Here is a 24,142-nt window from a genome sequence, read left to right as displayed (position 1 = left end):
GACTCTTTCAAAAACAAACAAACAGACAAAACAAATTAAAAAATATAAACCTCACCTGAGTCATTCGAAACACCTGTATCTTATAAAATGGTCACTCATAGTCAAATACAGTATGAGAACTGAGGAGACCTACTTTAAATATTTATCACTGACAGTAATGACATTTTAATACTCATAAAAGCTGTTTCTTTGTAGTCAAACTGCAATTACACAAAAACCAAATTTATGAACAAATTTATGAAATTGCCATTATTGAAGGATCCGATTTTAGGCTCCTTATTTCCAGATATCCATCAGCTTTAAGCATTTGCTTTATAATCAAATGGAGAAAAAAATAATATTATGACAAATACTGCTTACATCTATGGAAATCATTATCTTGACATGAAAACCACAGAAAACTCCTATTTCCCAGTGACATTTTGAAAAGGTGTTCACGTGGAAAAGGACTTTCGGAGTCAATTTCGACGCTGCCTCAAATCAACAACAGCACTTCATCGAAAGATCTTACTACCATACAAAATAAGTAATATTCAAAGCCACCGTTTTTTAAAATTATTTTTTTCTGCAACATTTGCTGATGGCAACTCTTGTGTGATAGAGGTTAGGGAAGGATTGTGGTATTGGGAAATAAGGTATGGTTAAAATAAATAGGTAGTAAGTAAGGTATGGGTTAAGATAAGGCAACTAAAACTTTGCTTAAGCTTGGGAAATACTGCTTTCATAACTTGTATTTCATTATTTGTATTTTATCTTCTCACCTGTATCTGTAGCAAACACCCACACATAACCCCTTGTCCACTCCCTTTGTACCTTGAATCCTAAGAATTATGCTTACATTGGACAATTCTGCCACTGGTCAGGGCCAATGCAGGATGTAGTGGGCCCTTAATAGAGCAATGTGGAAAATCATGATATGGAGGTTGGGTTGGTGGGTGAATGTGTAACACATCCAACTTTCATGTGGGGAGACTTTAGGCTCCAATGACTGATCTTCAATTATCTATTTTTTATTTTTATTTTGCTGTAGCCAGAATATTTTACCTGAGAAAGTCTGCAAAAGCCAGTTGGAGAATTATTTTCAGTGCAGTCATTCTGGAAACCATGGAACAACCTATTTTGTCCTTCCAGTAAGGAGACTTGTTAGTGTCAATACAGTGCTCTCATTTAAAATTAATGAGAAGGCTGCATTTTTGTTTGCACTACTGTTGGTCTGAAACAGCCTTAAAGCCCTTGAAATTCTTTGTCCCTTCTTGGGTTAAATGCACCCTTTGAGTTCACATACTCAATATACTAAAAGTCCTAATTTCCGTCAGGCAGAGACTCTTCCATCAAGCTCCACTGTGTGGGAAAGGCAGGAGGACCATGTCTCATTCAAACATATGGTCCTCTGATTCCCTCTGCCTGATCTGTCTGCAGCATCTGTTGCCAAGTGCTCCACGCAGACAGACACTGTGACCAACAGCATTGTGTAGATGTGTGTGTTAGTGTAGATGACACTAGAAGAGAAGGCCAGGGGGGTACCCAGAGTTGGTGCAAGGGTACTGGGAGGGAATGGGGCTGGTGGCTGCTGGGGTAAGGTGGGGGGTACGAGGGCACCAGAAGGGCGTAAAGAGAAAGGCAGAGAATACAGTCATTACCCACCCAGGGCTATTCCTCTCTGGCCCATTAGCTGCTGGCGGCCGTGACCAATTGGGTTTTGTCACTCCTAGCAGGGTCATCCAGTGGTGGTCTGGGCCTTTTCTATAATGGACGCTCACTCAGCCGTCCTCACACAAAACCTTTAAGAAGGAAAGAAATTCTCTCCCTGACTCTCTCTCCTCTCCCTCTCAGTTTAAAAAGACCCAGTCAGGCAAGAAAGAGAAAGAGTGAAAAGTGATCATGAAAAGAGATTTGTTGCGATGTGAAGCGCGCAGGGAAGTGATCGTTTAGCCACACGTGGGGTGAAGGGACTCCATGGCGGTGGGTCTTGTTAACCCTCTTGACTCGTATGCCAGAAACCAAATCAAATTGTTCCGTGCCTCAAAGTCTGAGGACGTGGTTCCTTGTGGGAAAAGCTCACAACTTCACAACTGGCGGCGTGTGTAATTCTCAAAGTGGAAAGGAGGAATTTGAATAGGCCATGGCAGATTATCCAGTGTGTATGAACACTGATCCTTGAACTCAGATGGTTAAAACTGTGCCGCTGAAATGGCAAAGATATTTGTCTGCATTTCCAGTTTGATTCCATGTGGTGACTGAAGAGAAAAAGGTGTGAGAGAAGTGACAAACGTGACAGAGGTTAATCTTTGAAAAAGATGAGAAGTGTTGCTTTAATTTATTCCCTGAATGAAATGAAGCTCCCTCTTCCTTGCACAATTCTGTTATAAATCATTACCGTGAATCATTGAAAACATATTTGTTATTCTCATGTGAAAACCATGAATTGAATGTTCCTCTAGCGGCTGAAAGATACTCATCTTCATATTTTGGGCTCTAAACAGCCACCAGACAAGCTCAAAAACACGCCAAAAGTTCATTTTTGAGATTTGAGGTTCCCATGCAGACAAAATAATTGTGTGCACATAAATGCATATTCCATCCAATATGAGTTGTGTATGTCTGTCTGTGTGTGGGTGTGTTTTTTTGTCCAGTCCCAAGCTGAATAAAAGGCCAGTTAGCCACCTAGCGGGCTACTAATTCTCCATGTCAAATACAATGGCTGCAATTATATGGTAATCAGTGTTGGTGGCTCATACCTTTCTGCTGCTTTCTGTGAGTGTGTGTCTGGCCAAGCTGCTCCTCAGGGAGACGGTTAGTCACGGCTTATTATTGACCCATTAGACACCCGTCCCACTGCCAGAAAGAAGCCAGTCGGCTCACAGGCCGCGCTGCATTCACTGAACAACAATAACGAGAGGGAGACTGAAAATGAAGTTAATCATTTTGTTATCTGTGGACCAAATGAATAAACTCATTGGAGCCAGACCGTGATTCAGATTGTTATCTGTTAAAGGACTATTTCAGTGGTTTCACATGTTTAACATCATAGATAAACACTTATCAAAGCATGTGGCTGTGTTTCAGACAGTTGGGTGTATTTTTAACCATTGCAGGGATCCAATTATTCATCCATAAGACATGAAAATTAATGAGCCAATTCTTAAAACGCTCGTGTTGTGCAAACTATTAAAGTGAACATCAAGTCTACATTCATTTAAAATAAAATTCAATCATTGTTATGAGAAGTACATATTGTCTTTTTAAATCAATATGCACTTAACCTCAATACCGCTCAGTGACAATGTAACTGACAAAAAGAAACGTCGAGGTCATGATAGATTATGAGAGTTTGCTAATGTTTTCATACAGAAATGAATGAAAACCAATGGCTGCCTTGAACCGCAAAAAAGTATCTGAAAATCTAAAAACTGTGTCGCATTCATTCACAAAAATAGATATAAACCATTTGCAAATGCATTTCAATAGTGGCCAGATTTCATTTTACTATTAATTATATTTTATATCACTATTATTTTTGTTTAAACTTGAGGATGACCTGTTTACTACAAGTTAAAGATTATCATGCAAAGCACGCTCATAACATGACGCAAGCCCGTGAAGACATTCTCTTTCAAAACGTGTCCTCTCTTTGTTGCGTCTTCTCTTCGTCATATAATCGACAAATGTGTTGTTTTGATATAATCCCCCAGATCTGTCAACTCTGAAGCTTGCCCTCTGCTCCCCCGTCCCTCTGTCCCCCCACCCCACAACACACCCACACAGACCCCTCTGCCACCTCCTCTCCAGTCCCCACCCCTGCAAAGCAAAGCTCTCTTTGTTAACCTAATGTGCTTTTACCAGTTGCTTTCTGCCAGCGAGACATCTGCTGTGTGCAACCAGTCAATATTGTGAGGACAGTTCAAAGCGGCCAGTTCATTATCTGTGTCAGCTTAACAACCCAAAGGTAGCGGTCTAAGGGACACAAGGAGGAGGAGGAGGGGGAGGAGGAGGGGGGAGAGGAGGAGAGGAGGGGGACACAATGTGTGGGGACACAATGGACTCCTCATTAACCAGTGATTTATCATGATAGGATGCCCAGTTCAACCTTTGCCCCCCCCTCGCACACACACACCTCTAGAAAAGGATGCTATTGTTGGAAAAAGAAGAGAGGACTGTGAAAGTTGAGTTGAAAGTGGAATGATATAGTTAAAAAGTCAAATGAAAAGTAAAAGTGAAAGAAAATCATCCACAGTGAAGTGTGTCCTTTTTGAGAGTGTGTTAGAATAAAGGCAGACGAGGGCGAACACAGACAAACTTCGGTGCTTTTCAGTTTTTTTTAACAGTGAAACTAATAAAAAAAAGAATTGGTAGCTTCTCTGAAATGGTTATTGTCACTTTGATTCCATTCTGCCTCTCTCTTGGATTTGAAACGTTTTACTATGGAAGACTTGAATGCAGTTTTTACTTCTGAGATTGCTGAATTTTCCCTCTTTGTGAGAATTTGTGAGAAAGGCCAGCGGTCAGAAAAGTCAACTTTATTAAACATTACGCTCAATCTGATTCACACCGTAAAAATTAGCCTTGCAATAGACACACCCTCCCAGTCCCGAGTCAGGCTTTATGAAAGTCAAATCTCTCGGTCATGATGATATCATACATGTCAGAAGGCCTCTAAAGATGCTTCATGCATGCATATGCAGGGAGATCATAGTCCATCCTCAGCCGCTCTGCCCTCACAGAGGCGGCGCCCCCTCTTGCACATAAAGGCTGTATAATGAGCGTTTAATGTATGGCTTCTCAAAATGCAGAGAAAAGAGAATATTCAACGTGGCCCATGTGGTGGTTTTGTAAAGCTGCTGCACCGAGGAACACACCCCTTTTCACTTTCTCCTTTTCCATCCTTTCCATGCAAACCCCCCTCCTCTCCATCCCTCCCTCCCTTTCTGAATCCATTTGCCTAAATCAATCTCACAGGAGGCGGTCGTGGATAATGTACCAGCCAGGGTTTGTAAACCGTTTTGTTAACAATGCATTTTTGAAAAGAAAAGAAAAGAGGAGGAGAGGAGAGAGATAAAGCGAGACAGAGAGAGTGAGAGAAGGAGAGACGGAGAAATGGGCAGAAGGGTGTTGAAAAAGGAACAGTTGGGTGGGTGTGGTGCGTGGCGCTGTTTCGGACAGGCCCCGTCGACTGGTGACACCCCTGTCCCATCTCCTCCTCCCTCAGCTAAAGCCTGCATCCGCCCAATTCGGTCCAGTCCTCGCTTTAGTCACACCACCTGCCTTCACCATTCTTCACCACACACCCACCCGTCCGCTGACAGGACAAACAGACGGCATAAACCCCCGTAACTCAGCCTAAACGCCCCTCTCACACACATGCTACACAAGTATACACACTGACAGGGCTAGTGTTCCCTTTATAGGATTATAGTGATCAATAACGAGCAATGAGAGATGATCACACTCAATTTCCCAATCATGTCTTTCTCCTCAGTGGTGACACCTGACCGCTCTGAACAGATTCATGTAGGAATCATACAAACAGTACGTTTGTACAATTTATTTTTACGCTTTACTTTAATGTTACACTTATAATTTATATATATAAGCCTTACTACTAAACTGCCAAGAGTTGCGACTTAAAACCAGGGCTAGTAACCATGACACAGGACTGTTGGCTTTAAAGTTTCACATACCCACTGAACTTGTCCATACATTATTTTGGGTAATTTGCATCTTACTACTGAAAGTAAGTTGAGGTTAGGGATGGTCCACTTTTCATAAAAGAAGCTGTTTGCTGGTCTTTTTAATAATTTGTTTGTGTTTGATGGCTGTGGCGTCTCTTGCAAAAGAGATCTTGATTTCCTCAATGAATAAATGATAGAAAAAATGAATGAATAATAGGATAAACAACAGAATGAAAAAACTTGCAAAGCTGCAGCCTTTGTAGTTTGTGTCGTATCATGTGTTTTGCTTATTTGAGAAAATACAATGTGAAGCAACACTATTTGGCAGCAGACATGGTAGTCCTGGATGTTGGACTTTCCAAACACCACATTTATGACTGAAGACCCTGAATCTTTAAAATGCAATACATCTTAATTTTATAACAGCACCAAAATCAATTCAGCTGATAAATGACCTGACACAGATACACACACTGCAGAGTTGTACCAGTTATGTACTGTTGGCTACTGAGCAGTGGCAGTGTAACAGGCTTTGGTTCCTTGGTGATGAGAATGTGAATGATGCTGCTGATGCTGTTGAGTCGACTTTTCATTCACTTCTCACACAAATTAATTTAATATTTAGAATAAAAGCAACTTAAATGTGTACTGTACTGAAAATACTACAAAGCAAGATCATCAGTGTTAACTTCAAACCAACTTCAATCAGAGTATAGACCAAAAAATGTACCACAAAAAATCATTCACGATCACTGAACAATCTGACAGACAACTTTGTCTGTTCAGGCTGTAAAACGAGGGGGTCATCATCTTCTGTACAAGTTAGTAGTGACAGTCCTATCAGCAGGGACCTGTTCGTTCATGTTCTCAATGCCGAGCTACATTTGCCTATCAAAGCCCCTTTTAGCCTGAAGGAGGCCTGGGCCAGTTTGACACCATATTCCCATGGGGCCCTCTCAGATCTCCACCAAAGCACCCATTACTGGATCATAAGCTCCAGAATCAGGCTACACTGGACAGGAATCCCCAGTAGAGTCGCTTGGATCGGCGCTGATTTGCAACATAAGCCCCCCTGTGATTGCCCATTAGCCTCTGTCCCCATTGACAGCGGCTAGCAGGGTAGCATGTGTAGCTCTAACTAGCTACTGTGCATTCCCATTGAAGGTTTGCTACCAATACGTCCCCTAATTGGCTGTGAGGGGTATTAGGAGAGGTTGTGGCTTCAGGGAATTGATAGTGACATCTGATCTGATGTCCACTTAAAATGAAGACTGTGTTGAGTCATAGTGTGCTGACAGAAGAGTATCCCCATGGGAGAGGGGTTAAGATCTGATGATTGATGGGTCATTATAATACAGGCCGCGTGTGTCAAGACTGTTTTTACTTTTGGCTCATTTTCTTTGGTCGACACCACAGTTACAATATGTGTTTGTTCTGACCAGTTAAAAGTGAACCAGGGCCTGTTAACAAATCTGGACTGATCTAAAATCAACCTATTTGTTTGACAGCATTTCTGGTAATCCAACATCCTGTCACAATAGACACAATGGCAACAAATTCCAGCTGATTCCAGCTTCTCTTACAGTACCTGCTTTTATTTATACTCCAAATATTTTGAATTTAAGAAAAACATTTCATGTGAAACGTGACCGTGACATTTCATGGTGGCATACAATCTTAAACTGTCATACAGTCTTGATAGAATGCTCCTCTCTTATAAATACCTTAAGTGTACACAATGTGAACTTATATATATTGTACATAGTTGTCAATGCAGCTTTATCACAGTTTGCTTACTGTAAAAACACAAACATGAAAATGACCATTAAACAAGATCAAACTCTGATAACAGAGTAAATAGTTTCAGGTAGGATGCAGCCATGTATCGCTCCTCATGTATTATGTTGCAGGGAGATGGATCAGGAAAACTCAGCTGACCGATGGATGGTTAAAACTAGTGCCTGCGTGCAAGTATGTAACCGAACTGCTGTGTGCTTTCTGCAGTAATCTGATTTCTTAAACATCATGGAAACATAAATGTTGACTTCTTGGTTATGTACACAGAAGGCATAACTAGATTTATAATCAGCTTGTGTAGAAATAGTCTTGGGTAGCCATAGCCAAAGTATTGCTGTGACAACTGTGTGGGCGATGAAAGAAAAGATAATTACATATAGCTTTGCATCTCCAAATTCAAAATAATTAAATTCACAGTATGAATAAAGCAGAAACTGATACCAGTAGCCACAAGGCATTCGTGCTGTAAGTTGCTCCAAATACGGCTTCAAAGTAAGTCAGGTGAAAGTGAGACTTGAAATCTGATTACTGCCTGGCCCTTTTGATACACATATTTTATAGTATTCAGGTTGATACTGTGAATGTAAGCTCAGGTTTCTCTGAGCAAACTTTCTTGTTTCTTGTGTTCACTTTTGGTCTGAAACAAATTGGCCAGAACTTTGGATAAAATATTTAGTTAAAAAAGCCTTTAAAACATGTATGTGAAAATGGTGAAATCAATAGGAGATCAATCATTAAGAATTGTGTGGGTTTTTTTTGTTTTTGTTTTTTTTACAGCTTGAACGACTCCAGGTGTAAACATCTGACAACATTCAATGCATTTCTGCAATTTTCCTGCAGTCTTTTCTCCCTAATCCTGCATTTTTACAAACTATGTAAACTCATCATAACTATTATGTTATGGCTGACAATGATAGAGAAGCAAGGAAAACCCAATTTATCAGTTCAAAACATTTTAGATCCACCAGAGACCACAACACATTCACTCTGAGCCTCTTTAAACAGCCACAATCAGTCTGAACAGAGCAACACATGAGCCAAGCTGCATGTGGTCTGCAGATCAGAGCACACAGACACTGAGTGTGGTCCATCAACAGCTCTTCCTAATCAACCCCGGAGACCCCAGCCTTTTAGCCGCCAGCCCTCAACATGTCTTGCTGTGTTTACACACGCTGATTAGTTTGGTAAGTGTACAGAATGTCCCAAGGACGGTGATCTCTGAATCAATGTGCCCCTCAGTCCCATCCTTTATCTTCCCATCCCTCTGTCACAAAAGCCAGAGATCCTCTTGGAATCGGTGAGAGAAATTAGGGGATCAGAGTCGGCCAACTCCTGAGCAAACAGACTGAGCTAATGGACCAGCCGCTTTCTCCTCCCCTCAAATTATTAGTGGAGCGAGGGAATGTAGCCAGTCCAGTCATGATGTTAATGCTAAAGCTTGTTAATCCTTTATACACACACTGGCCTCGCACTTGCCTTGATACACACACGGCTACTGAGTAATCACTCCACCACCCAGGCAGTGGGAGAGGATGGGAGAGCAAAAGCAAAGGAATGAGACTGAAAGTGAACACATACACATGGCGGGGTTCCCAGGGGCCTGGAAAAAAGATCTGTGAGATGTGAGAAAAGATGTGAGATCTTGGGCATGGTCCAGGGTTGAGACTTGTTTCGGTTTGACATGATTTCCATCGTGTGAAACAGGTTTCAAACTCGATGTGTGGGATTTCCTTTTTTGGTGGTTAGTTTTCCATCACACCTGTTGTTTGAGATTTTTCTGGAACTGTCATGATATGTTACTGACTAAAATATCTACTTTGATTCCAACAAAATAAGAGCTTGGGAGTAATCAAAAAAGTCTTTGGACTCTCTAGGGGGGAACCTGGTGCACATATGACACGCAGGTAACCCAATACAAATCTTCCTCCTCATCTCCATCAACACATCACTGTGGAAGCCTGTCTCTACTGGGTTTAGGGTTGGCAACAGCTGGCTAAAGCAGAATATGCTAATGGCAGTTCTTGGGAGGAGTACTTTGGGCTTATGAGGGATTAGCGCTTGTTGGCCAGCCCTGGATCCCTGCTGAGCGAGCACGCTAATACAGGTGTTAGTAAACTGGCATTAGACTCCAGCTAATTAGCTTCCATTCACCAAGTGATTGTCCAGCCAGCTCTGCCATTTGTAGCGGTGTTTGCACATCGGCAGGGAGGTCTCTGTGCTGTGGTGGGTCCGTTATGATCCGACATGATCTCCCTTCTTCCTTCTTTCACTCTCCCTCTTGGCCACTGGATACCAGGGCCCATCCAGGAGACAAGCTCAACTGGTTTTATAAGAGCCAGAAGCAAAGACAGAAGGACAGAGAAGAGACAGCAGCATCACACAGAGACAGTGTCCATCATAAATTATATAAATACGGGAACGCACTTTTGTTTTTCTCAGTTTTGGCCATCCATCCACACAATGCCAACATTGACCGCCTCCCAAAACAAAAGTCTTGTATCTGACAATAAAATTTCAGAAGCCAACTTTCAGTCGACAATCAGACAGGTTGTTAACAAGGCAACAGTAATGTTTGGTCAGATCATCTCAGCCAGATTATTTGGAGATGAATCTCAAAGTGAGCACACCTAAAAAGTCAGCAATCATCTCTCATTACACAAGTACACATCCTGAACCAGGAGCCAGGAAGCTAGTCTGTAAACTAGGATGGCTGTTTACAACAGAAGGTTCAGGTGCTTGTTTTACTTTTTGCCTTTGTTTTATTCTCCAAATAAGTTTTTTTTAACCTGAAGTTTTGCCTAAGACCTGTACGATTGTCTCATTTAAGTTTCTTGCCAGGTCTGTCATCTGTTTTCCATTCTTATGTTTTACAGGAAAAAAGACTCCACAGTCGTGTCGAATAAAAAACAAAATAACTAATTACTAAATAATTAGAATTGTTCATCTGAATGACAAAACATGTGTAAAACAAAACAATAACATAATCAACATCACCATTCCAGTTAATGTCAATAAATAATAATACTGAGTTACAGCCAAAACCTCCTTTTTCATTTTTTTAAGTCTTTACCAGATGCCATGTGAGATGGAAACATGGCACTGAAGGTGTTATGGAGAACAAATAAGAAAATTGAGCATTACTTAATTATCTCGTCATGTCATCACACAACTAGAAAATTATGAAAACATTTTTGGACAAACAGAAAAGATGTCATCTTTACTATTTCAAATAATATTTTTTAGATTTACTGGCACATATTGTGGCTTGTGATGTCACACTCTTTCCCTATCTTGGACAGGCAGATCTCCTAAATCTCACTATTTTGAGAAAAAGGAAAAATAGACATGTTTTAAGCATGATCACCATGCATTCCATCTAATTTCAAAGGTGCTAGAGGTTCAAAGCCTAAAAGATCAGAAGAAGTTCCTCACTCATACGGTCATATGGGTTTTTTGCATTTTTCTTTCAGAAAAACAAAAGTTGCTGCCGAACAATAAAAATGTGGTAGGTGCGTGTTCCAGGACTATTTTGACAATGCTCTTTATTCCGATAATTGCTCTATGTTTACACTTGTGATGTGATTCACTGATTATGAAGGTAGGTGGCAGACAGGAATTAAAAGATGGGTATTACATGCCCTTCACTGTTGCTGGATGTGGGAAAGAGACTAAAGGTTAGTTGGTTGACATTCCCAAAGCCATTCTGCCGGGGATGTCGGCTGTTCAAAGGAGTCATTAAGCTTCACCCGTCCTGCCACAAAGGAGAGATTTAAGAGAGCAAATAGATCTGATAGTGAAAACTCAAAGCCAAACATAAATATCCTCTAAGAGGCTTTGGTGTATTATTCTATTATTATACCCCCATACAAGGCCATACAGATTGAACTGTTTCAAATGTAACTTTCTCCTGGGAAAGTCTGATCATAACGGATCATCGGCCCTTTTGAAAAAGAAATACTGATAACAAATCATAAATATTGACATTTAAATTCAGTTTCTAGGACCCGAAAATCATACGTCACCTAAATCAAAGAACGTATCGACTAACTCCTGAAATATTTCTAACATGTAAAAGCATCTGCCCAACACTGAGTAATGTCAACATTTGTAAGCGTGAAACCACTGAATATTGTTAAAGGGACGTCAGGACATTTACCCGCTGTGTTGTGGCAACAAAACCAGGCATTTCCAATAAGATGTTGGGACAATTTCTTAACCAAATATTAGCACAGTGTTGTCACAACATTAATTTGAAAACCGAACATAGAGAAACAAAGTTTTAACATATGCATTGTTTGCAGGAACATACATTACAAACATGTATTCTGGTGATTGGGTTGAAAAAGGAATCTGCTGTCAACTAGTTGACAGACATTATCAAAGCAATGCCAATCAAAAGGAATCACAGGCCAATACACATCCATTCAGACAAAGGTTTTCAGCTCAGCAGTGGAACAAAAGTGACAGTACACTTGCTGAAGAGGCATCCTTTAGTAGATGTGACAGGGGGACATGCCAAAAAGCATGGTTTCAGAGGTGCTGATCAAATTACATGACTGTGTGTTCTGTAATATGTTTCAGCAGGTGGTTACAGACACAAGGAGATATTTCTAAAACAACAACGCATGAGTTTGGTTTCAGACATGCTGGTACCTGATGGTGTGTGATTTTTTTTTTTTGGAGCACTATGCAGAATTGCTCCTAATTTCCTTTTCTGATGGTCATCTTTTTTATATCAATGCTTGAAAGCTCATTTTGCTAATTGTGTTTGATGATTTTTGCTTGTTGATTGCCAATATTGAATCAAACTAGTATCTTAATACAAAGTCAAAGGTGATAGTAAGCAAGAAATAGAAAGTAAGAAGGTAGAAAGTGTGCAGTTAGGTGTCAGGTAGTCTGACTCAACAGACGTGTACTGTTACAGTCAGCCTCCATTGGCCAACTATTGTTTTCTCTGCTTCCTTCGTCCCTCTCTTCCTGTTTTGCATCTCTGTCACAAATATTCACTCATCCAATCAAGTGTCTGTACATACAATTAATAGACAACTTTGACCTTCACTGAACTATAACAAAGTATACGATTAATCAGCCATGTGCAGAGTAACACTATTTACAAAGTACACCTGATCTTAAGGTAGGTTAAGCTGAATATACACTAAACAGATGTTAGCTCAGACAGTGGATGTATACGTTATAGTGTTTATACATCACTGCATGGACCTCTTAGCATACAGTGCAGTGTTCACACATTTGTTAGTGCAGACCCTAAACATGCACAAGTATAAAGTGTAATACAGGCTTCAGAGATTCTAACTGGTTTAATTAATTTTAAAAACCCCACTTACCTCAGAATGATAATGAGTTGTTGCAGACTTATTCCAGCGCTGGCACAGTGCAAATATGCTGTCGTGAGACTTTAAGTTAAGTTGCTCTCTCCTTTCCACTCTTCACACATCTCCACTCTCCTGCATAGTCGGCACAGTTGTAGATAATGTACGAAGACTTGTAGAAACATGTAACTCTTCCTATAAAAAAGAATAAACAAACATTTGTTGTCATTTGTTTTTGTACCTCATGAATGACTTAATCACAGTAAACATAAAGCTTTCTTTTTGATTGGTCACTGGATGTCTTCACAAGGAAATCATCCTTCAAAAACATCTTTTATAGAATTTTTAAAATCTAAATCTGTTTATTTCAAGCTAATTTTAACACTGTGAAGCTTGTGTTTTCTAAATTATGACAATTTTTATTTCTTAAATAAATGCACAACAGAAACATTACTAAACGTAGACAAATTTAAGGAAGAGTAACTGCCACGATCACTGAATGAAATCAGCAGAAATACTGACGGACGCAGAAGTTAGCAGCAGGCTGGCCAGATGTGCAAGTGAAGTCTTATCTCTACCTGCTGGGAGCTGCCAGGTCCCCCAGACTCTTTTTAGGCTCTTCTATTGAAAAACAGTGATAATCTGTTTGCTCATTTAATGAGCCCATTGTTCCTCAGAGGAGGAAAAGCAGGTCTCATTGCTGCTTAGCTGTGGCTCTTTGAGCAGGAAAGCTCCTCTGAGCATCACTGATACTCTCCTTCGCCTCGAACATATTGTGAAGGTCTGAGCCTCCAGTCTGAGCCTGTAACAAAGCCAAGCTTGAGGAAGAGCCTGAGCCTCTGTCCTACTGTGGAGTTACTTTATTGTACCGCTTTTTTCACAGCTGATCAGAGGATCTGGCAGCTGGCATGGCCTTTTTAACTTGTATTTTCCCTTTAAATTATCTCTGAAGTCCCTTTAAATTGAGGAAAAAGGCTTCCACAATATATGACGATTTAACATACTACATAGGGCAAATGTTGTTTAATATCTGAAAATGAGCCAGGACTTCTTTTATGTTGTATGTAACTGTACAACAAAAAATACATTAATTAATGTAAAAATATTTTTTAAACCACAGTAAAAAGAGGGTGATATGATAGATAAGATAATGACTTTATTAAGCACACAAAAAGGTCCAAAGCAACACTAAAAACAGAATAAGTACGAAAATATAAAGGCCAAGGCCAGAATAATGCCATTTCCTGAAACAGAGCCTGCACACAAGATTTCAGATTATGGCAGAGCAGGTAAGTACACCAACGTTGACAACCATTCGGCTGACACCAGACCATCATAGAAGTTTAAGAAGCAGCGTCATGCATACACTATAGGTCACATGAAGTGTCTGCATGTTGCTTTTTCTATACGAACGCCACAGGTGGGCAGTATATAATGGAGGACAAAATTCTCTAAATAAATATTCACAGCAACCAAACACAAGCTGAATTTACAAGCAGACATCTCAGCTTGCACATTACACTTGCGACACTATGGACATCTTTATCATCATCACCCAATAAAAAAAAATCAATGAAAATTAGATGTCGATTTAGTTGAGTTTTTAAAGATTATTTCGAGGGTATTTTCTGATAGCAGCAGCAGCAAACTTTTAAAACTGCTTCCATTAAAAGAGGTCCATATCTATACATTTCAGCAATCAGTGTCTTTTGACAGGATGAAATAAAATATTTTTTCTGTGCATATGGACATGTTTGAACTGATCTGGATCTCAGTGAAAATCTGGAAAAATAAAAATCATTAACCTATGTATATTCTGTATCTGCTTGTTCTGACACTTCACTGAAGCTAACAAATTAAGCCTATAACTCTAACCTCCCCAAAAAGGAAAATGCTAAACACTTTAAAGTAATAATCTTAAAACGGTCATGTTGCTTTGAAAGAAGCTGACTTTTACCACACTGAAATATTCATGGTTCTGTTATAATTTGGACGATAAAACACATTGGAGATTAATTACCATTGAAATGTATGACAATAAATGGATATCTGAGCAGAGGGTCACAGGAAAGCAAAAGGCATCATCTTGACTATTGTTCACGCCAGCTGCATCAGCCGACACAGCAACAAATAATGGCAACAGTCGGCTCTGATAATGGAGGCCCCTGTCATAATACACGTATGCACACACGCACACACACATTCACACATCATAGGTACCATCGAACCCCGCATCTTGATCAGACAGTGCCTCTCTAATTGAGCTAATCCCCACTTCAGGATCAGTGCTGTCCCCTGAGGTCTGACCCTCCACCCTGCCTGTCTCCTGTCTCAGCCCTCAGCTTAAACCTCCCGTCCCCTCTGTGGCTCATGTGGACTGTAAAGCTGTTTATTGGGAGACAATGGGCAGCAGATTGTGCTGTCAGGCTCCATTAATTTCCATCATTAGCATCACACTCCAGAGTCTGTGGAACCGGGCTCCTAAGCCTTAAGCTGTGTTTGTGTTCAGCATGCGTGTGTGTGTGTGTGTGTGTGTGTGTATGTGTCCGTTTGTGTATCTGTGTTTGGGTTTAATATGTATATACATGAAGGCATGCTTGTATATATGTGCCTTTAATTTGGAATGACTTAAAATCACATTCATAAGTGTTTTAAGATTATTTCTCTGTCCTAATCTTTATACGAGTAATTTTTACAGAATGTCAACATCTGATTCAAGTAAAAAATATACAAACAATATGTCGCAATATAAAATTTGTCCATAGAGATAAAAAAAAACTTTGAAAGGGGATACCAACTAAATCTGATCAATTTTAGTCCAGAATGTGTTCATTTTTGTTAAATGCCAGAGGGTGCCATCAAATGTCATCAATTAACACTGTCAGAGGTCTTATCTGCTGCCTGAAAAAGCTAACATGCTTCCAGTCTTAAAACAATGCCCTGCAGCAAGAAAATCTATAGTCTAAGTTGTATTCTTCAGTTAAGTTTGAGATAAAGCAGCTTTATCATTTACATTTTGCACTAAGAAAGAAAATGCAAAACAATTTGAAAAAAGTAAAAATGGTAGAACTTAGATGCAGTTATATGCACATTAAAGGAGGAATAAATCCGTTTTGTACTGTCATAAATTGTTTAGTTATAAATATCTTGAACTTGCAGCCCACCAGAATAAAATGTTGGCATTTTACATTTCTACAGACCACAGATACATTCAATCTTGTACAAGCCATATGTATTGTATCAAAATGTCTACAGGAACCGTCTAACAACACTTATGTTAATCATATATGAGCTGACTTTCATGTCAGGGAGTGGAGTGCATGGTGGTTGCGATACAGCTGGGCGAGACGGCCGCCTAGCCAGGGACCACAGTTCAAGATGGCATTTCAACCACTGGATATTTTTTAAGGAGAGACTGGGACATTTCCAGCTGTGTTAGTGGCAGCACGATGGATATCTTTGAAGAGCCTTGATTGTAAAGACAGAACTAGTTGAGTTTGATCTTTCCCTAATCATAATGAAGTGTTTTTTGTGTCTAAACCTAACCAGACCATAAGCACAGCGTTGTCACAACATAACACTGAAAATTTAACCTATCCCCTGTTTGCAGAAACATACCCTATCCCCTGTTTGCAGAAACATACAACACTAACATTTATTCTGCCGACTGGGTTGAAATGTGTCAATCTGTAGAACCTGTATTGTGCACAGCTTTGAACTGTAAGTTGACAATAATACACACCAGAGATCGTTTTTGAAGCTGTCACAGTAAAAACTTTGGTATTTTACTTTACTGACAATAAGGACTTTTGAAATTAAACCAAAAATCCGCCTGATTTAGCTTTGACTTTTCTTTGCTCTAACATCCAGGTTGACATTTCAGTCTCAACTGTGTTGTCTGTGACACATGGTACATTTTTGGTTTGAAGAAGCAGTCTTACAATATCTGATTTTGTGCCCAGACTGCCAATCAGGTGCACATTTCCGTTAATATTAGCAAATATCTTGCACTTAGTATTATGTATTATTTATTATGATTTTACATTTTTTTTTTTTTTTTTTAGGATTACTGGCATATTTTTTTGAAATACTTATTCCTATTCTTTTTAACCTCCCAGGGCATGTGTAAAATTTTAATTAATGTGTATGTATGCAGCTAAGTACTTTGTTTCAAGTGTTTCACCGCCTTGGATACCACTGCAATGTCTACACTGTACTGTCTTGACAGTTACGTATTGTTGATTGAAACTGTATGCAGCACTATTGCAATACAGTAACTTAGTATATCTGATCTTATCTTACCTAATCAAATTAGCATACAATTGGCATTAGCCAGTACCATAATTAAAGAACTTTATCAGTTATGCTCTAATTGTTTTTCAACTGCATCTGCAGTAAAAGTCTCACAAAGACTTCAGACGGAACAGCAGTGAAAGAAACATCAAGCATATGCAATTATAAAGAAAGGCAGGAGGGACTGTGATTGAGGTATAGAGAATGGGAACAAGCCAATAAAAAACAACTCTTTATGATCCATATGTCCTTTAAGCGCAAGATAATCGATAGACGAACGCAATTGACCACTGACCACCAATGGCATTTCCACCTCCAGCGGCGGAGCTCTAAAAGGAAATTGAACCACGTTTCTGCCACGCACCCACTGAGGCATAAGCCTTCTTACTCCAACTTCCTGTCTGATCAATGTGAGAGACAATGACTCAACAGGTGTGACAGACAGGAGCCCAGCAGCAGATTTCCTCCCTGCAGTTAGGCCCAATTAGCACCCGCGGCTAAGGAACAAAGAGGCGACATTTCATTTCAGCAGAGTGCCAGTTTAAGGCCTCTTCTCTCAACCTCAGCCTCTTTTCTTTCTGTCTCTTACTGCTGACATCTTTAAAGGATCATCCCTGGCTCCATCATATTCTATTAAATTGGGTCGATGCCTTGTGTTCCAAGTGGCAGGGGTGTTAAAAACATGGGGTGTTGATGAATTCATTGCATGTGACTGGACTTGCTTTCTTTGTGTGGAGGTTTTGGCTAATGAAACCCCCTGAAGGTCTGACAAAAGGCAAAGACATTTTTCAGGGTTTGCTTCGCACTCTGGATTTCCTGACCAAACTACACATAATTGCTGCCATCCCAGACAACTTTTCAACTTGGAAAGAAGCAATCCATTGTATCCTCAAGTAGATTGAAAAGCAATTCATTATGACTATTACACAGTGCCTGACGTACAAGTAGCTTTTATCAGTGTGAGGAAAGACATTAATAATCAAAATTATCAGGAGAGCTGTTCTCGTTGTCCTTCTCTTTGTGACTGCAAAACACTGTTTGCTGCACAGCTACTGTATTTGTACAATATTAGATGCCAATTTCAAACATATTTTCTTTTTTATTTGAAATGATGCCATCACACACATATTTTGAAAGTGTATTTCTTATGGAAAGCTTTTTCAAGAGTGTGAACTGAGCAGTTTAACGAGAAACCGCCCTGGCTGAACAGCAGCGTGCATTCAACAATTTGAGACGAAACAATGGTAGAGTTTTATATTATTTTTAGGGTCAAGGATTTCTTTTGGTTATGAATTTTAAGAGAAATGTATGCAATAATGGAGTCAAATATTTGTATATTAACCTGGGCGTTATTAGATCTCTGCTCTATTAGAATTGGTTTATTATAATGAAATCTACAAACTCCTGACAGGTCGAGTTGGGCCTATAGACCAATAAGACATATAGCAGAACATCCTACATAAATGAAGAAGGCTTTTATTTTACCACTTAAAATCCCTTAACTTTCACGTTCCCTCTTTGAAATTATGCCATCACGAGTGCAAGGGCAATGCTTTGGAATATTGTTAATCTCTTAATAGACGTATTATCCCTATTGCCATGCCAAGCACAACAACCAAAATGCTTTTGAATGTTTTAATATTACTTTAGTGGTGGATATAAGTATATTTTTGAGGTTGGCCTTCTTGGCCTTTATATGACTATTTCAATTTTCTGCAACTTATACTAAATCGATGTATTTGTAATTGACTTTAGTTGCAGATTAATAATAGGCTAATTAAAACATATAATCAATAGTTGAAGTCCACGTTATAGGAACCAGAGTGGGGGGTAAATTAATATAGAGTGTAGTAGGGTTCTCATGGGTTCTTTCAAACGAGGATGGAAACAGGGAAGTTGAAAGTCTCTTCCTTGCTGTGGGTTTACTACCATATCATACCAAACACATATAAAATGTACAATTAAAAGGCTTGCTCTCATGTCTTTCAGGCGACATAATGACGGTAAGTAACGAGCATTTCTGATTTGTTTTCCCCTCAGCTCATCACCAAAGCAGGAAGAGGGCACGGGCAGCAGCAGCAGGGCTCGGCCGGGTGTTGCCCATGATGTGACGCCAAGATAATCCTAATAACACACCAGGAAGTGTCCTGGTATTAAACGTTTACCCAGAGGAAAACTAATGGACACCACTCTGCGAAACGCGACCTGTTTACCGTCGTAGTTCTCGTCGTTGCAGCGGGTTTGAATTCTGTCTACGGTCCTGATCCGGCTGAATACACCAGGTGAAGAACAGCGCAGGTATACGTACAACTCGTAATATAGCTCCTCGTAACGTAGATAAATGCGAACTAATGGTTCGTGTTAATTATAATGGTGACAACCCTTTGGACAGCCAGTGTAAACGTCAGAGAGGCAGAGCTTTTGGTTGTTCATGGAAGGAACTCACCTCTAGTGATAACTTGGGGTGTTGGAAGAAAAAAGGCACACGTCAAGCCAAACTCCTTTAAGAAATCTGTCAATTTAAAGTTTAAAACGTATGTACGACTTCAAACTAAACTAGGACTGAATTTTGATTTATATGCATCTTGTCATTAATTCGTCTCAAATTGCACCCATTACATAACAGTGTTGATAATGTATAACAGGGGTCGACGACAGTCTAAATTCAGACAGGAAAAATGACTGCAATTTCCAGTCTCCAGTATAGCAAACCATTGTTGCACAACATGTTTAACACTTTCATACATTAATATGAATTACATGTTTATTTTACTGTTAGCTGAACTTACACACACAGCATGGCTGAGGACATGAAGACTCTGGAGGAAAACTTCAGGCAGCAAAATAAAAGCTGTTTCATCCTCGGTGCCTCTGGAGAGACGGGCAAGGTGTTGCTTCAAGAGCTGCTGGAGCGCAACATCTTCTCCAAGATTACTCTCATAGGAAGGAGACCGCTCACCTTTGAGGGCAAGGAATATGAAAAGCTGGTTAGTCGCTTTGTTTTCTCAGTTGACTTGATCACCTGAGATGTTGTCCAGAGTAAATTAATGCTTGACTTTGTGTTTTCTATGCCTCCAGGTACAAGAGGTGGTGGACTTTGAGAAGCTTGATGACCATGCTGCTGCTTTCCAAGGTCATGATGTTGGCTACTGCTGCCTGGGAACAACCAGAGCAAAAGCAGGGGCTGTGAGTTAACTCATTGAGATTTTAATGTTGTACTGAAGCACACAATAACCAATACAATATATATCTGCTGGGATTCAGTGGGGTTGATAGTTGTTGGCAATGACTCAGCAACTTCTTTGCCATATGCAGTACCAAAAGAAATCATGTGTTGTCCTCTTGTTTGTCCCCTGTGACAACAAATATATTGGTACCGCCATAGATGTAGGCCAGTAAGTGAGCAGGAAATTGCAGGTCAGAATGCTCAAGACTTGTTTGAGACAGCAGTGTTATCACATAGTTTGTCTATTCAAGTGGTCTTAAAAAAAGAAAAATTAAGGGATCAACTTTATGCATTTATGTAAAAATATTAATATTGGCTGTGCTGTACTGTGAATGAGCAATTACTACTATTAGTAGCTAACTTTATTCTCAAGCCAGAGATTAAAACAGAGGTGTTATCACAGTTCTGGGTGAACCTGTATGGAAAAAAAAACTATCACTTATAATCACAAATAATTGCAGCAATAGTTCACTGACTTTAATATAAACATGTGGATTTTTGAATCAAAGCTTTTGCACTTCTCAGTGTTGTCAAAATACCATCAAAGTGGTTTATTTTTTTCTGTCACTCCTGTCTTTTATTGAAGGAAGGATTTGTCCGTGTCGATCATGACTATGTTCTGAAATCAGCTGAGCTCGCCAAGTCTGGAGGCTGCACGCAGTACCATCTGTTGTCCTCCAGAGGAGCTGATAAAACCAGCAGCTTCCTCTACCTGAAAGTCAAGGTATCCATTTCCTTTCTCCAATGCTTGCAGATACTGGAGTCTTCTTTTTATCAACTAAACTTATGTGTGTGTGTCTCATTAAATGATGATATTGGAAAACCACTGCAAGATCAACATGAAATTGATTTTCTTCCAGGGACAAGTGGAAGCAGATATTGAGGTGCTGGGTTTTGACAAGTATGCCATTTACAGACCAGGGTGAGTGATCTGATTTACTTAATTCAAGGTTGTTTATTTGTCATTATACAACACAGGGTTGCATAATGAAATGAAAGAGACAAACAGAGAACATATGTACAGTTATTTATAAACCTATACGACCAGGAAATAATTCTGTAGGACATTTTTTAAATCTGGGTGAATGGTGAAGGTGGTTGAGACCTTCACGTAACAAGTTTGATATCAGGTAAACACTGTTCATCAACTTTGACGAGGTGTGAGCACCAAGCTCTGGCGGCTCTGTACAAGGTCTGCCTGTCAAGTGGAAGAGCTCTGTCCAGGATGTTGTGGTGGAGACAAGTCTCTGTAAAGATATGGGCACAACAGTCACTGATTTCCTATTGCTTGGCCAGCCTGAGTCCCATTTCCTCCATTGCATTTTCCTGCGATCATTAGCGATTACATTAGCCAGGACCAGCCTTAAATCCTAGCTGGATTAGCACAGCTCTCATCCGGACTCTCTTCCTCTCCTCGTTGGGACAGTTGGGCTGGTCAGGTTAGATGGTTGAAAGATGCCATGGGCAGTGGACTTATCAGAGTTAGCTGCTCTTAATCCAAAACCAAAGCTTTTTTCTCCAATGCTGATTAATGTATTTCTGCCATTGGCAATACGTGTTTCAGTGGCAAAAATAACAGTTCATTTAAAAAAAGCAATCATTTCGTAAGACACTCTTCCACATTCACCCATCAGATTGGAAAGTGTATCCAACACTAAAAGGTCTCGACATGAATTCATTTTGTACAACAGAGGCATTGTGTTGAGAAAGATCCCCCTGTCAACTTGGCCAACACCAAATATTTGCACAGATATACCTACAATATGCATCCTCTTGCAACTGAATTGCAGTAAGTTGTGTTTGGCCTGTGAACATTATCTCAACCCACTACAGGAAATGACCCCAAAACAAATTGTGTTATGGTAGTATGGAGGTGGTTTATGACATCTGATAGCTGCCATTAGTTCATGATGCATAGGGAAGTGGAGCAGAACAAAATTAAATCGGGGCTTGACAGGTTATCAAAACTCCACATAGCAAACAAGTCAGGGATGAATCATAATAGTGTAGTGTGACATGAGTCATACGATTAGGATATCATCAATACCTTTGCGTTTTCCTCCAACAGGGTTTTGCTGGTAGATAGGCAGGAGAGTCGGCCTGGCGAGTGGCTGACCAGGAAATTCTTCGGTGCCTTTTCTTCTGTCTGTTCTACGTCCATGGCCATCCCAATCGAAACGGTGGCAAAAGCAATGGTGTCAAACACTCTGATTCAACCTGAGCAGAAGATGGAGATCCTGGAGAACAAAAACATCACCAGTCTGGGAAAGAGTGCAGGAAAATAAGAAGAGGGAGAGAGCAAGAAATATACTGAGGTGAGTAAAATATTAACAACTTACATTAATGAAGTGGCAGCTTGCACTTTAATATTACACACAAACATAACAAATGTCTATTAACAATAAGCAGTACATTGCTTAGCTTCCATAACAAAGCTCTTCTTAAGATTGCAGGTTGGTAATATTGATAGTTCTAAACTTAAGACCAATTTTGCTATAAAGTGAGATTAAAGCATCTGCCACTAAAGCTTTTTAGCTTTCATCTGAAGATAACAACTCATGATCTGGCAAAGACCTCTAATGGCTGTGCTAAATATTTACAGGATGAAATCCCCAGAGAAACTTGACAGACAGATTTCAGGAAGACTTTCTGTGTGACCACTGGCTCCAAACTATTATTTTCATTTTCTCTTTTCAGATCATTTCAGGAGATACAGAGAAGGCTACACACAGCATGTACTAATCACTTCATCATCATCATCATCATGATAAAGGGATTTCACATTAGGCCTACTTAAAAATATACATTAATTTATCCGTGAATTTGGTTGTTGTCAGAAAAAGTGTGTTTCTATGAAAGTATATCTTGTAGTGGGTCTGCTTGAATGTTTATGGAGAAAACATCCTGTGAAGCTAGCAAAATATTTAGCTAATCCTTAAATTGTTTTTGATTTTCATTTCTTCCATCTTGAGTGATACATCTAATATTTTCATCAGGGAACTAATGCCAGGCTTTCATATGTTTCCTAGTGCTCTGAGAATATGCACTGAACAACTGCCTTAATGTTAAAAGTATACTCTACGTTAGATAAAAATATTGGATGTTTTAATATGTTTTCGTTGCATTATTATACATATTTAACTTTGTGTGTTTGTGTGTGTGCGTGGGTGTTTGATTTATGAAAAAAATTCCATAATGTCTGTGTCAACATTAATATCTCATCTGTATCTGTGTAGTGTATATTGCTTGTATATACACTAAATCTGTGCGATGATATATTTCAGGTAATATTCAGTATTTGTTACCTTTAGATTTAACAGTTTCTTTAACATGCAGATACAGTGCCACCAATTGAAGATATTAATTTCTGTTTCTCCAGTGATACTAGTAATGTAACACGATTAAATAACTTTGTTGATAATGAATTGTGTCTATGTTTCTTAAAAAATGACTTTGGCAGGTTGGAATAACCAGTGGGGCTCAGTTGGTAAAGTGGGCACCCCATGTATAGAGGCTGTGTCCTCGAGGCAGCGACCCCGGGTTCGATTCTACCCTGTGGCCCTTTGCTGCATGTCATCCCCTCTCACTCTCCCCTCATTTCCTGTCCAATACTTCAGCTGTCATCAAAAAAGTTGGTCTGTGGAAGAAGCTTGTTGGGCTTTAAAAGGTGCCATTTGCAAGAAAGTTGATTTTTGAGTCTCATTCCCAACTCGTCAAATAATGATGCTCCGGGATTCCCCAATTTATCAAAAACTGAATCTTTGGGATTGTAGGACCACCATCCCAAAATGTCAGTTTTGGATGAGTTGGGAGTGAGACTCAAAAAA

At 39.7% G+C, this 24,142-nt stretch overlaps 2 protein-coding genes across 4 annotated transcripts in view; one reads left to right on the top strand and one right to left on the bottom strand.

Annotated features, from left to right (window-relative positions):
* The window catches only part of dbx1a (developing brain homeobox 1a), a 39,907-nt gene extending 17,463 nt beyond the window's left edge, over window positions 1-22,444 (bottom strand). The window contains exons 1-2 of one of the 3 annotated variants that reach the window (XM_073464945.1): window positions 22,363-22,444; window positions 12,812-12,991 (exon numbers count right to left, since the gene is read on the bottom strand). The gene's annotated coding sequence lies outside the window, so the exon portion shown is untranslated. Of the gene's footprint in view, window positions 1-12,811; window positions 12,992-19,878; window positions 19,969-22,362 lie in introns of those variants that run through there. The other 2 variants (XM_073464944.1, XM_073464946.1) reach the window with 2 other exon arrangements.
* On the top strand, window positions 19,305-23,320 carry LOC140995052 (oxidoreductase HTATIP2-like). The gene is made up of 7 exons (XM_073464949.1): window positions 19,305-19,387; window positions 19,887-20,076; window positions 20,168-20,275; window positions 20,902-21,039; window positions 21,176-21,237; window positions 22,384-22,630; window positions 23,013-23,320. The coding sequence occupies exons 2-6, from the start codon at window positions 19,888-19,890 to the stop codon at window positions 22,598-22,600; spliced, it is 714 nt and encodes a 237-aa protein (XP_073321050.1). The 5' UTR covers window positions 19,305-19,387; window position 19,887; the 3' UTR covers window positions 22,601-22,630; window positions 23,013-23,320.
* Window positions 23,321-24,142: the final 822 nt, after the last annotated feature.

This window comes from Pagrus major, chromosome 4 (genome assembly GCF_040436345.1).
Source record: "Pagrus major chromosome 4, Pma_NU_1.0".
NCBI lineage: Eukaryota > Metazoa > Chordata > Actinopteri > Spariformes > Sparidae > Pagrus > Pagrus major.
This window is presented reverse-complemented; position numbering and strand designations above follow the sequence as displayed.